At 30.8% G+C, this 15,721-nt stretch overlaps 1 protein-coding gene across 1 annotated transcript in view; it reads right to left on the bottom strand.

The window, feature by feature from the left end:
* Positions 1-4,072: 4,072 nt before the first annotated feature.
* The window catches only part of LOC111042125, a 29,472-nt gene continuing 17,823 nt past the window's right edge, over positions 4,073-15,721 (bottom strand). The window contains exon 3 of the mRNA XM_022326639.1: positions 4,073-6,123. Coding sequence (XP_022182331.1) covers positions 5,335-6,123 — 789 coding nt within the window. The 3' untranslated portion in view covers positions 4,073-5,334. The remainder of the gene's footprint in view (positions 6,124-15,721) is intronic.

Here is a 15,721-nt window from a genome sequence, read left to right on the forward strand (position 1 = left end):
ATCGGTATAAGTATCAAATTTATTTCAAAATGTATTGAGAGGAATAGAAATAATAGGTGATATACCAATAACGGACGTACCATTCGCCTCCATCGAACAGTCTAACGACCGTGTAATAGTCCTAGAGTGTATACGGGATTCTTTTCGTACGAACTTAGAACGCCATTTGTGTATAATATGTTTAAATAATCGAGTGGGATTTGATAAATAAATAAAAACGAAGTGCCCGTCTCGTGAATGGCCGATAAACCAGAAAAGTTCTACGCATGGTGGGCGCTTACTTTTTCAATTCAAAAACTTTACACCGTTACTCGCAAACTACGTCAGATTTGACATGGGTATGCACTCAGGTGAGATACAGAAAGTGGTGTGCACTTGCATTGAGACCAATAACGGTAATAACAATTTATATAACCACCCACATTTTACAATACATTACTGAAATGACGCATTTGAAGTCAAACGAATTGAAATCATTAATCGTTAACCTAGGGATATAACTTAGGAGGCCTCTCAATTTATTGTTTTTTTCCTGGTGGCTAAATTTTACCTATATAAGATTACTCGTTGAACGACTTAAGAGTAAGTTTTTTTGCCAATGCCTACTCTTACACTACTTTTTTAACGTTCCACGTTTGATATAGAACATTTAAAAAACATTAGTCTGCTGGAGTTTCTTTTTGCTGTGCACTATCGTACGTTAAATTATTATACCCCTCGTCCTGAATTCTTAGAGGGAAGGTGCACAATTAAAAAACGAAAAGAAACGTGAAATGCAGACCCTTATGTAAAAAATGTACATTATAATATTATTATGGTGCCGAGCAAAAAATAAAATCAATTAAAATGAAACTCGTTGTGCCTTAGAGCCACGTTATACAACTCTAACTGTCTGTTGACAATTAATATTCTTCGTCACTATTGTCGCTCCTCTATGTATTATTATTAATTGGACGAACGGTTTTGACTCGTGGAATGAATTTGAGAAAAAACGTATTCCCCATATTTGGATTGTAGATCGTATAGATAATATTATACAGTGATATCCGGTTATATATACAGAGTGATTCACCAAACATGTTGACCCCTATTTTTACTTTAACCGTTTTTTCAAATAATTATTGGAATTTTTAAATATAATAATTGAAGACCATATTATCAAGTTCTGAAGTGATTTTTTGTTCTACCTAGGAGACTTTTATGGAGATACAAACATCTATTTATCAAATGAAAATCTCTTTTTTACAACAACATATTAAGCGGCTTGCTAATTATTTTAAAATGTATTGTTGATGTAACTAATTGAAAATTCTGATGGGTAACCAGTTATTAAATATTTAAACTAAGGATTGTAGTCCTTCAAAATAGTTTTCAAAAAATATAAAATATGTGTAATATTGGATATAGTATTTGCAATAAATAATACTAATATTACTTACTAAAATTTTCAAATTGTCATAAAACTCATATATTTCAAACTTATTATCGTAAACATTTTATCCAACGAACACGAAGTAAAATAACTCAAAAACTAATCGACTGAACTTTAATTATATGATTCAGTAATATTTTCAGAAAAATTATCAGCTAAATAATTCAAAGTTAAAAAGACGGGTTTTCATTTGGAAAACAGAAGTTTGTATATCCACCAAACACTCCTTAAGTAGAAAAAAAAATCTCAATATTTTAAAATATGGCCTTTGGGTATATTTCAACATTTTGAAAATCACATTTTAAAAAACTTCATTATAAAGTGAACAACTTATCTGGGGTAGTGAGAATGAGAAAGCCGTATGTTTAGTGAATCACCCTGTATAATATAGTATCACACTCTTCAATTATGTAGTCTCCTCATAGATCGTTATGAGAAAGAAATATACTCATGCCGGTTGAATATTGTTTAACTATGGTAATGAGTTTTAACGTAGGGACAAAACGTACTAGATTTAAAAAAAAATGATAAAAAATAATAACGTAGCAATGGCGTTTCGATCACAGTGAAAAGTATGACCAAACTTAAACATAATATTACGCAATAATATTTTATTATGTAGTGTCGAAGTCTAATGGAGCGGTAATAAAATTAGTTCTCGTTACAACGATAACACCGATTACTAACGACACCTAGAATAATAAAAAAGTACGGTATTTGATAGAACGACAATATTATAATGTTGGTCTTATTCGTTGAGACACCCTTTTGTTGCAATGTTTTTGTTGTTGTTTGTGCACGGCATTGCGACAGTGATAAATGAAGATGGTAAATAATTATCGAAAACTACAATCGTAATAAATACTGTATAATAACACTACCTCTTACATTATATTTTTCCTCGAAGCAAACTTAAATAGGTAATCATTATAACGTTGTTAAGTAATATTATTGTTATTTATTATCTTATACCTATAAGTATTGTAAACACGTATAACTAATATTAAAATAATTGTTTCGCTTACAACCCGCACTAACGCATCTAAAGTCGATTTTGATACCAGCTGTGCAGTCGTTGTAAATATAATGTCATTCATTCATTTTCATCGTTTCGTACTATTAATGAGTATCCGCCAAGGATAATAATGAAATGCTCTTCACAAGTCGGGTGCACACGATTCGTAATATATAATATTATTTATTATTTTCGATAGACGTTATCTGAGAGGTCCACTAGGTACACAGCGAATTCAGAGATAACGTTTCACGATGATAAATATTATATTTTATCTCCGCCGTGTGTTTAGGTCTAGATGTGGAGAACGTGTTTCGTCCATATCGAGAGCCTACTCCCCCCTACCCAAGGCCAAATAACAAACATTTCATAATAATATATTATACGCCGGAACCAGTACATGCTGATTTGTTATCATCCCAGATATTCGTGTTTGAAAGTCATTGATAGATAGGAATATTATTGTTATGTCGACATGTCGTATAGTCTTTGTAGTGAAACCAAACAATTTAAGCGATTCATTTTATCATCATCGACCGAACTCTCGTGGACGCGTACTCCCCAAACAGAATCATTATCAACATCCGATCAGACGATAACATACTACACAGCTACACCTTTTGTGTGATGACATTGATATAACTACTATTTAACATTATGCTATAATAATATTGGGATATCGAAATTTGACATCATGTAAGAAAATATAGAGTTTTTAGTGTAATCTGCAAATTGACATATTCACAAATTTTTACATTTTTTCATACATTTTTATAATATATATTATTATTACTTTATTCTCTCTCTGATAGTTGTAACTGGAAAACAATCATCAGAGAAAAAAACAAAATAATATTATGTTAAATGGTTTTTACCGCAGTTATTGTTTGACACGAATTAAATTCAAATAATTTGAACAAATGTATTCGATGACTATATAATATTATATTATAGCGTGCTACTTGGTCGTTAACGAAACGAGTAGACCGTGAAAACTTTGGGTAAGCATTGACAACTGTGACCGGAATCGTTTCCGGTACCTATTACTATTGGATGTGGCACTATTTTGGATTTTAAACTACACGCTTGTACAATAATTTATAATACTTAGTATAATATTGAACATCGGAATTGGTAGTTATTGTGATTTTCTCAGGCATTTTCTCATCGCAGGATGTGGTTATTGCGATTAGGTATCCCTTTTTTTAACGAACTCAATTGGTGATCCAATAATAATTATTTTATTTTATATAAATATAGGATGTTGTTTTTATGCTTCAAAACCATTCCCTCCCCTTTTATACCCTAAAATTATATTACAAATTCATTAAATTGTATAGTTTATGTATATATAATAATAAATATACTTACTAAAATAGAAATAATGATAATAATATGTTATTGAAATACAATACATTCTAAACCACTGCAATAACGATGGTATAGGGAAATGAATAACAACTTAATAAATCTACAATGAAGAGAACCTGTGAATAATGTAAGTGACACGATGTGTAATTAAATTGACACACCACCTCCGGCCCGTAATCTTCGGGAGACTTACAACGAGACGTTTCCTCAGATCGGAAATGTAATATTATTATGTAGGTGCCTATACAATACCGTTCTGCTAGAGATCGTCACAATACACACCGTCACACATTGGCATAAAAGCTTGTACCTATCCTATTATTGTTATTATAAAAATAAATGGAAATATATTATAACTACAATAATATTATAGTTACAATATGTAATGCAGTGTAGATTTATAGATTTTAATCAATTATATCCATCTATATATTGGATTTTAAATTGGAATACAAGTTTCATGCAATTGAAACTTAAAAAGCACATTTAAAAAAATATTATCTCTAGACTTTGAGTATAGGTGTATGTATACTATATACATATTATATATACACCAACATTCCAAAATTCAGAATTTTAATAAATCCAAAATTTAAGCATAAGACTAGGGTGGGTAAAAATCACATTTTATACTGAATTTGCAAGGGGGCCTGTGACACATTGAGGTGGTGGAAGGGGTCGATCGTCGTGAGCGACTTATTGGTGTATGGGGGTACATTTGTATCGTTTTTATCATTTATGCAATAAAATCTGGAATTTTGTAAGACCAAAAATGTCATTATTATGATGCAAAAATCATGTAGATAGGTAGATAATGTAATTCAACTAATGTCTATCACCGCGGTGTGAACATGTCCGTTGATAACAAAACGTTCAACTTATTTTTCTTTGTGTTAAATTTATATTTCCAAATTTAATCATGTAACAGATATTTAGAATGTTACATCGACTATCTGCGAGTATTTTATAATGGTTTTTTTGGGGAGAGTGGGGGAGAGCATACGTATTTTAACATAATAATAATTTATATCATTAAAGGTACAACATGACGTAATAATAATTTGATATATACACTTACACATAGAATATTATAATTTATATTAAATCGATGTATATAGCTACTATTTAACTCATGTACAACGTCCACATATGTAGTAGACTTATATTTAAAAACGAAACCCGTATATTATTTATGATAATAATACACATTAGGTACGGGAGGTCGAGTCTCAATAACTCGAATTTCGAGGGGGGGTGAAAAATATAATTTCGAGTTATATTGTACCGCATCGTGAGTTTTTCTAGGGCACAGAAATATATTAGCGTTTTCAAGACTCGACCTGCATCGCAATACTAATATTATGTATGTTTTCTGGACGGTCGGGGTTGCGTGTGCACTACATTACAACAACAACAACAACAACAACAACAACAAAAATAATAGTAAGTTATGTATATTTGCAAACCGCAACAACTGCAGCAGCTGCTGCATGAACACTGAGCCGTGCCGCATTAATTAAACGTTGCTGATCCTGAGCATGCTGGACGACGGGCGCCGTTCGGCCGTCACCTGAGCGATTACGTTGTTGAACGACGGCCGTCGGTCCTTTAGCGTTATGGACGTCGGGCACAGGTGGTCCATGCCGCATGACGTCCGCCGGCCACCGGCGCCGCCGCCGCTGAACCCGGAACCGCCGCCCAGTGACGTGGACGGCGTCATGAGGAAATCGCGTTTGGCAGACGCCCACGACGACGACGGTTGGCCAAACGGTACGTCGCAGAGGCACGGAGCCGGCGGCGTATTGGTGGACGACGACGACGAGAAGAACCGTTTGTCAGACGCTGGCGACGGGAACAGGCTGCACGACCTGCGTTCCTTGACCGCGGTCACGGACAGCGAACCGTAACCGTGACCACCACCGGCGCCGCAACCGTAACCACCAAACGACGACGTGGTCGTGGGAGCGGCACACGACACTCGGCGCTCGGCCACCGCGGCCACCGCGGCTGCGCCCACCGTCATCGGCAACATGGACCGGCTGGTCCGGGCTGGACCACATTCGTGCTGCACTAGCGACTTGATGTCGGCCGCCGACTTGGCCTTGCGTGGACGGCCGGCCATCAGCGTGCAATGGCCGGTTAGTTGCGACGGGCCACACGCCCCCGGCAGCGCGCCGCCGCCCGCGAACATGGAGTTCTGCCTAGGCCGGATTTGCAAGGCACGGTGCGTCGGCTGTATCGTCTGGAAAATGGCCGACGGTTCAAGACAGCTGTTTACGTTGAACTTTGAGAATGACGTTCGGTGCTGAAAACGAACAAATTTCCATAAATTATTTTATTTTCACATCAAGTTGTAACCTATAATACAGTCTTGTAAAGTATCTGAGTAAAATCATTCAAATACGTTTTAAGTACTAAAATACTCATTTAAAATACTTTTTAAAATGAGTTTTTGTATCTGTACTTGAATAATTTCTCAAAGTAATTGTATTTAAAATAAAATACTAATATTTTTTAAATTACCAATATTTTTTTATTTTCAAAAACTTATTTATTGTAGTTTTTATAGTTTCTTTGTTAGTCTTAATATTAATTGAGAAAAACAATACAATTGAGAAAACGTTATTTTTCATAAATAAAAATAAATAAACTCAGGGGTGGACCTGGTCGACAGGTTACTATTGGTCGGTGGAGCACCGCTCGAAAATTGTACATTGTTATTGTCTTTATAGTATTATAAGATGGCTTGAAATCGAAATACAATTTTTCGATTTTGATCCCAATTTTACTTATTGATATATGTACTAGTTTTCTACCTACAAGATATGTGCAGGACTGTAGTTCGCGGGTTCTATACACGTCGTAACATTAGGCTGTGAAACGGGCATAAGAAAATGAAATATAAGTAGGTAGTTATTAATATTATGAGTATGTTCTACAGATGAACAAAATTATAAACTTGCTGGGCCATCAAACAATTTTAAATTAATTTTTGTTTTCAATTTAAAATAAGTTTGTGTACAAAAGTTATAAAGGTTTTTTATTTTGATATAATAAGTCATTGATATAAATTTTTATTCAATTTCAATATGAATTCGAGTATTGTTAAAAATAATGTTGATTTCGATATTAATTATTATTTTGATTTTTATCGATATTTATTTTGATTTTGTAGTCAAGCCATGGTTTGCAGTGCAATAGAAATATGAACTATATCAAAACAGGAATGATGTATATTATATCAATCGCATATTTTATTTTTAAATATTTTAAATTACAGAATACAGATATTAAACTACTAGATGCAAAGGGTACACCTTTGGGCCACGATGGCAAAGCCGCCAAGAGGGTTGTTACTGACCAAACAGGGAGTGAGCCCCTTAGCTTATATATAAACATATATTATATAAATGCTTTGAATTTTCATATCATAATGCGTGAGTGCGGAAAATTGTTGAATAATTTATGCACAAGCTACTCAATCGATCGATACGTAAAACCATCAGACGACATTTGGACGATAAGCCTTCTAAGGCCGTCGTAACTTTAAAACCGTTAATATTATATGGTTTTAGATGAAATTGCTGGTTTATTATAGGAATGGTGCGCTTATAGTATCGATAATAATTGCGGTATTTAAAATATACCGAGAAAACCATCACCGTGAATCCGTAGTCTGAAATGGTTAAGGTAATACCATCACACGACTTATTATTATTTATTATACGATTACCGCCGTTAATAAAACATGAAACACATTATCATTTATCGTTATGATTTAAGTTAACATACTCGTAGGAGTATAATATTATTTGCCAAAAAGCCCCATAATTCCCGTAAGTACTGAAAATATTATTGGGACTATTCTACCGTGGTTATACCAATCAATAAACCTAGCCAATCGGTTACATTTTATACGTACGAATAATATACGAACAACAACCCCAGTTGCTTTTATTTAATAATATTACGTAATTGTAAAATAATATGTCAGAAAACACTCAACCAGCGTATAATTGTGCGTATGTTTGCAGGTATATCGTTTTTATTTATTGCGCCCCGTCCGATTTATTCTCATAAAGTTTTTCCAGTTGGTTAACCCTCTCCCCTAGTTATTTGAACTGTGTTCTTTGAAAGTTTCCAACGGACTTTTCTACCGTCGAGGGATGTAGTTCTCCCGACTATAGCTGTCTCCACTTATAAAGTTATGGTCGATGATCTTCCGATAAGAGAGAAAACGATGAAACTAGATATTTTATGTTTTTATTTCATTTGATTTTGTGCTTTGTCTAGTTTATTTTCACAAAACACACAGCTACATAATACACATGTATACTCGTCTGATAATGTCATCGTGCTTAAATACCTAATAATTATAGTAGTCCTGGCCTAACCTCGGGGACTAGCGTTTGTGAACTGCGGCGTAAATTAGTAAGATAATAATTGAACAGTCCATACTATTCAAATAAAAAGTATTAATATATTGTTAATTGACAAAATAATTTTAAAAAAAAAAACTAATTATATAATCAATGAATAAACACAAATCTTTACTGTATAGTATATTTCGATGAGCAGTGTAGTGTGTACCTATGTAATTTACATACTTTATCACCAAATTATATTTAGGTGTAGGACTTATTAATAACTTAATAAGATTGAAACGACTATACAACAATATTGCAACAAAGATTACTGTGTAATCTGCTATTTCGGCTGTATTAGGATATTTTATATTATTATACGAAATTATTAAAACAAATTAAGCCTAATAATTAAACACTTTTTTTTAGTTATATTATATATGTATGTACTTAAAGATGTGTGCATGTATGGCGTACGTATAAGGTAACTATTAAATTAAGGCAAATCAATATTTTTTGAATATTTTATGCAAACAAGTCGAGTAAATACAATATCAGAAAATACAAGAGAGTTGTGTTTACCTAATTAAAATCTGAAAATCCACTACTACTAAACCTTAATATAATTTAAATAATATGTTATAACTTATATCAATCAACGCCGTAATTATGAAAACAAATAATTACTGTTTATCTTACAAAAAAGTATTTCAGAACTTAAAATACAAAATAATAATGAAATTTATACACGAGTCATTATAAAAATTACAAATAATTTCAGATAATCATGATAATATGTATATTGATCATATTATTATATTGGGGCGGTAATAAAACAATAAAACCCATTTTCATACTTAATACTCAAAAAATGTAAAAAGCATTATTTTTATTTTGTTAGACGCTTTAAAGTTGTATAACGTTATGAATATATCTGTAATATACTGTAATATAAAAATAAGAAATAGTTATTTTTTAATAGTTAATAACTTTGGTTCATCAAAACAACTATACCTATCAATAGATATTCTTAAGTAATGTGTATGTCTGTATTGTAGTCCAGTACACTCTGTGTGGGTATTATTTTTTCGGAGAAATAAATACTAATCAAAGTACTTATTAAATAAAATACATGAGAATATGAGATGCTGTCGTTTTTTTATTGTATAATTTGTATAAATACTATAATAATTATTACTATCATTAATCAGATATTGTATTATATAATATAATTATATTATTATACACCTATGACTTATCTCAGTGTAAGTGGCTTGGTGAACATTTTTCAGACTGCCTAGTCTAATATTACACTGACCAATCCACCCAAAACTCAATAATGGTATTTACTGTCATATTTTTAACTACCTGTCGTAGTGAATACTAAAACACTAGTTAATACTAAATTATTACCTACTGACCATTAGATTCCCACCCACCCATCTACTACCCCTTAAAAAGTTCAGAGGCGGCCGCCTCTCGATTACACCTTTCACCACGCCACTAGCTGTCTCAATATTAATTTTTTATTCACTATATTTTTACTTTAGAGTAGATTTTAAAACAAGAGTTTAATGTTCTGTGATACTCGAGTGTCTAAAAATAACATTTTGTAAGCTAATAATAAATTAATAACTTAAATAAAAGTTCAATATTAATTATTAAATATAACATAACCCGTTACTTACAAATTACATGCTACGTTAATTTGGAGTTAACGAAAAACTATTTCGTTCTTATAAATACACGACTTAACTTTTTGAATAAGGAGAAAACAATTCTGATAAGTCCGTTTAAATATTAATGCAACCATTGTCGGCGTATGAATTCTCATTATTTGTTTACAGTTGGGATAAAAGCTTTCTGAAATATTAAACACCAGTTATTAAAACAAGCCAACTCATAACTGCATAATAAGTTTTTTTAAAAGGCTACGTCATAGACATTTTATTAAACTAATTTACTATTACCTATATTATTATTTATTTTATTTCTCTGTGGAATTACTTATAACCAATTATTCGTTAAATAGTTTTTTTTTTTTAATTTTAAATTTTTACTATAGCTTATGCATAGCTATAGGAACCGGCTGTTAAAATATTTAAGAATACTAATTAATAAATTAAATGTTAAATATTACATCGTATGATATAAATTTTACTCGGTGCGTAATATTTTGATTTATTGAAATACGTTTTTGTTTAGTTAATTGTAAGAATTATAAATACACGACTGTTACTTATTCACGGCATGCATTGTAATTCTGCTATGATTTTTTGATTGTTATAAAATCCAATATAACTGGTCAACTTGTGTGATATCATAAACTTATCCGGAATTCGCTTGGACACATTATTTTTGATCTCGGATAAGCCTGAACATAATAATAATATATTCTTCAGTGAACCTAATACTATCATTAATTCCACAATTTTGAATGAATCTGAATGCGATTTAGACGAGTATTTAGTTTGCCGATTTATATTATGTGTTCTCTGCAACAAATTTTATATTTTTCATTACAAAGTGCAATATTTGTTTACTTTCCGATATTGCAACTATTAGTATTAACATTATTGAATTAATCTAAATGTAGAAATATAATAATATGTCAAGTAACACGAGTTGATGACAGCCGCTAGATCTTCACAATCTAAAATGAAATATTATTTTAACCAAAGATCGTTGACATAAATGCAGGTTGATTATTACGATATTATACTACATAGTGCACCCAACTTAACCTATTCAAGCATTTTTCTTTCAGAATTTTGATTTTAATCACAATTATTTTTGAAAGAATGGACTATAAATTAGACTAAGCTAATTAATATAGATTAGTGTGAAAACGCTGACACCATAAATCTATCTCCCAGCTATATAATAGCGTACCTTTATGCCGAGACCTAGGACCACAAATTGTAACAGGATCGTGTTGATGAAAGGTGGTTGTTTCATCCGACTGAATTATTTGCGCTATTCATGGCGCTTACATTCGATTGTTCGAGAGACGATTTTTCAACATTCAAGTTAGTGCCGTTTTCAATCATTGAGCCGACGTATTATTAATCTTTCATAGAAATTTCACTTATATTTTAAATCAAATAATTGATGTGTTTAATAATTTAACACAGACCATAGGTAGTTAATCTTACTTTGATTTTTGTTAAGATAACCGAGGATCGCATGTCTTAATATTCAATAAATTGAACACAATTCTTCCGCTTTAATTTTAAATTCCGAAAGAAGACTGACTAATAGAATCGGCAGAGGGTCTATTGTATATCACTTAAAATTGCGTAATCGTAAAATTAACAATTATCTTCTATCGATAATTGCGAGATAGTAACAAGATACACTTGACCTATATTGTTATAATAGAATAATACCTACAGAAAATGCCCAATTCCGACAAATTGAAACATTTTTGAACATACATGTTTCTACAATAATAACTATCAGTTCCAAATTTAATAAGCAACTATTATAACAAAATTATTTTAATGAAATTCGAAAAATACTATCACGTTTTAGAGTATTTATTTTAAATAAAACTTACGTCTCGGAAGTAAGTTTTAAACTGTTGTAATACACTTTATAACAATATTAATAAAGTTCGTTAAAGCCTTTCTTTAAGTTTAACATTTATAAATGATATATTTTTAAGTATCGATCTTAATCGTATGTTTCTACTGTATGCTAAACTGTGAAATTTGTTATTAGAGGTATAAGTTTTATTATTTTGCTCAGAACAATAAAATCATGAGTAAGAATTTGTAAGATAGTTTTATAGAAGCTATTGTTTTTTTTAAAGTATAAACTATGTTATATTAAAGAAACAATTATTCTTTTTTGTTTACATCAGTAGTATAGTTTATTATTAACACATTGTCAAACGAAAAATATTTGTTAATTTACCTACATTTCAAAAGCAATATATTTTTTTGATGTAAGCAAATTATTTTTATTTTCTATATACCTATTTTGAATTCACTTATTTATTGAATGTGCCCATATGAGAAATATTTTAAAGACTTGAATATTTGAATATTCTCAGTAATTTCTTATATTTACAAACAAATATTTTGTTTTATTTATTACAATTACAGTATAAAAAAAAATTAACTTTGCACAAAAATATATTTTATTCTATAATAAAATTGATTTCCAAGATAAAATGGTTTGTAATAGATATTTTCAAAAAACATTTTTGCTTTGGAAAAAAAACAAAAATAAAGGACTGATCGTACTATCAAAACGTCGAGAAATACAGTTTACCTCGTTACATTTGTCACCGTTAAGCTATAACGTATTTAGTATGACATTGTGAAGTGGAATGTTTAATACAACAAATTTGAAATAAAAACAAATAATACATTTTACTGCAGTAAAACTGAGGACATTTATTTTTGATTAAACTTTAAGCTGCAATAAACTTCCTATCGTCAAAAAATTTGAGTACTGCAAAAATATACTTTAGGTAGGACAATATATGTACATATAATATGTATGCACATTTTTTTAGATGAGATATTTTTATAAATATTTATCGTTATAAAACAGTTTTCCTTTCTTTATACCTACTGTTTACAGTATTCGACGATGTCGTGCATTGCAGAAAATACAGCATAATACAAAATTGCTTAAATTGGCTCAACGGATCATAATATTTAGAAATAATGAACTTAAATATTCGAAGAAAATGTTGTGGTTTCATAACTGACGATTCAAATCAATACGTTTGTAATAATTGCAAATCCAAAAATATTTAATTAACTACCTATTATAACTTGTAAGTCTTTCATACTGAAATTGTTCACTTAAAATTTCAAACTGGTTCTCTAGCAGAAGCGTTTTATTATAGTTTATTACATTGTGACTTTTAATTGTCGCTATTTTATATTGTTTATTTTAATATGTATTTCAAGTTTCAACAATGACAAAACTTAATATTGAATCACAAACTTATAAAATCTTACTAAATTATGATAAGTTAAACTATTAATTGTATAGAACTTTCATGACTCGTTATTATTTTATTTTTTACCTTAAATAACGATCTTTGTAATTATTATAATTATGTTTTATCATTAAAACATCGCCACACAAGTTTCACATCCAATAAGTAACAGACGAATGATATTGTTTGATTATTGATGTATTCTATAAGAAGTTTAATGAATGTAATTGCATTAAGTTGATGTATTTCATTTTACGCCACATGTATAAAATTATATTTCAAATATGACGGCGAGAGGGATTTTTAGAATCTTTGATGTACAAAGAATCCTTTTCAGGTAGTCTACCGGTTTCCCTGGTGGTGAATTACAAAGGTCACACCCGTTGTATATTTTCGATCAAACGAAAATTGCACTTACCACAGTCAAAACGTTTCGGTTTTTTTATTTTTTGTAACTTAATCGTCGTAAAAAAGGTCGAAAGAGCAAAAACAGTGGACGTTGGTGTTGTAGTTGTTATACTTTAGTAGGGATAATACATAGGATACTCGGTGAAGCGGTTCTGCTTATATTGTATCGTAATATTATATAGGTAGCACAATTTTCTGTGGACTTATACATTATACATAATCCATACACACCGTATACGCATATAAAATCAAAATTGTAAAACCTATTTTCAATGCTCGAAATACAAGAATACAACGTAGTTTTAGTTTATTCTATTAATAAATTATAAAATGTTACATTTTGAATATTGAAAAATATTTACACAATAACGCGATATTCAGCAGTACTACTTAAACCACAAAGTGGAACGAAATGCAAATGTTTTTCTTTCCTTCGCCGATCTTCCGATTGTCTTGATATTATTACTTTTTATTATTATTGTACAAATCTCAATGACCAGTATCGTTTCGGTTTATTTGTGTAAATCGTTAGGAAAAGCAAACACTTCACCTGTACCTACATCCGACAAAATAATAATAATAACTTAGTTACTGTAATATAATTAATTTATCGAAAGCACAACTGTATAGCCGCTTCCAAAGTTAATTACAAAGAGTTAAACCACAAGGTAGACAACACAATGTTGTTCTTTTCTTAGAAAACAATAATCAAACATAAGTGTTTCTCGGCGTAGACTGCAGGCATCCGCCGGAATCATATTACATACTATTAAAGTCTCGGATACCTAATACGGCCGCAAATTAACAAACCGATGTACGTAACTATTCATCCCGAGAGATATTAATTCACTATTACGAGTCATAATAATAACGTTCAGAGGAAATAACTCGATATCATAAAAACAAAACATTTTGAATACTTATTATGGTACGATATCGTATAATATTATGCACATTGTGCATACTGCTTGATAATAAGTAACAATAATACAATAAACAGTCGTTCCAGTTGTTACATTTAAATGGCAAATAGGTTTTATTCAATTGCGTAGTGTATCTACCGCTAAAATGTTACGTCTCGCCGACCATAATAATAAATTGTAATATTTTATAGCTAGTGAATAAATTGTGCAACGAGTTGACGCTAAGCCACGAGGCACGGGTATTTAAAACGCAATAATTACAAGTTTACAATCTTAAAGCTCAACTTGTTCCTAGTATACGGAATTTCGAGTGATTATTATGCATCGTCAACAATTTTGTACCTGTGGTTTTATTATAATACGTTCAGGAAGAGAAAGATTTTAAGAGAATCGATTTCGAGCCGATTTAAAATGAACGAGTTCTTGTCATGCGTCATTATATAAACAAACGGCTAAAAATATAGTTATTCGCCGTCACGACTCACAGATGCATAGAAGGCAACCAACGCCTTTAAATACGCCCCCTCCCCTAAAAAAATGTTTATGTATTGCTATATGATAATGTTATTGTATTATAGGTACGTAATACTATTATGAAAGTATAAAATAATTCATTTTTTTTATTATTATTTAAGATTTTAAGGTAAGGTAAGACGACTCAGACGTGTTAATAAAGCTGCTTAGTCGGCCATTTCGTTTCCTTTTATTCCTACATGGGAAGGTATCCACATAAATTCAATGTTTTTATGAGTGTCAATTTATTCGGTTTATGTAATTTTTTTAATTCTTGTTTTTGTAAATACAGTAACAAAAATTCACAATAGCACATCATTAAATTGTTTTATTATAAGTACTTACTTACATTTAGATTTATTTTCTCATTTTAGATGGATCAAATAAGGATAACAATTTCAATATAGTAACATATTTTTGTTGAGTGTTGACTGTTGAGCCTTAATAATATACTGCTCAGAGAATCAATCTATTGATAATCTAATAAATATATTGTTATACAAACTGACAATGCAGAATTCTTAACACGACAATTCGACAAAAAAATTAGATGTCTTATTGTAGTTTTTATTTTTACTATCAGTAATCAGTAGCAAGTCCCTATATATATATAAATAAATAAATATTCGTTTTCCATGAGGTGAAACAAAATGCCCGTGTGAGACACTTTATGGCGCTAACGAAGATACCAACCATCCCTGAGTCTCAATAGGAATCTACTGGTATAACGGTCTA

Source organism: Myzus persicae, unplaced genomic scaffold (genome assembly GCF_001856785.1).
Source record: "Myzus persicae strain clone G006 unplaced genomic scaffold, MPER_G0061.0, whole genome shotgun sequence".
Lineage (NCBI taxonomy): Eukaryota > Metazoa > Arthropoda > Insecta > Hemiptera > Aphididae > Myzus > Myzus persicae.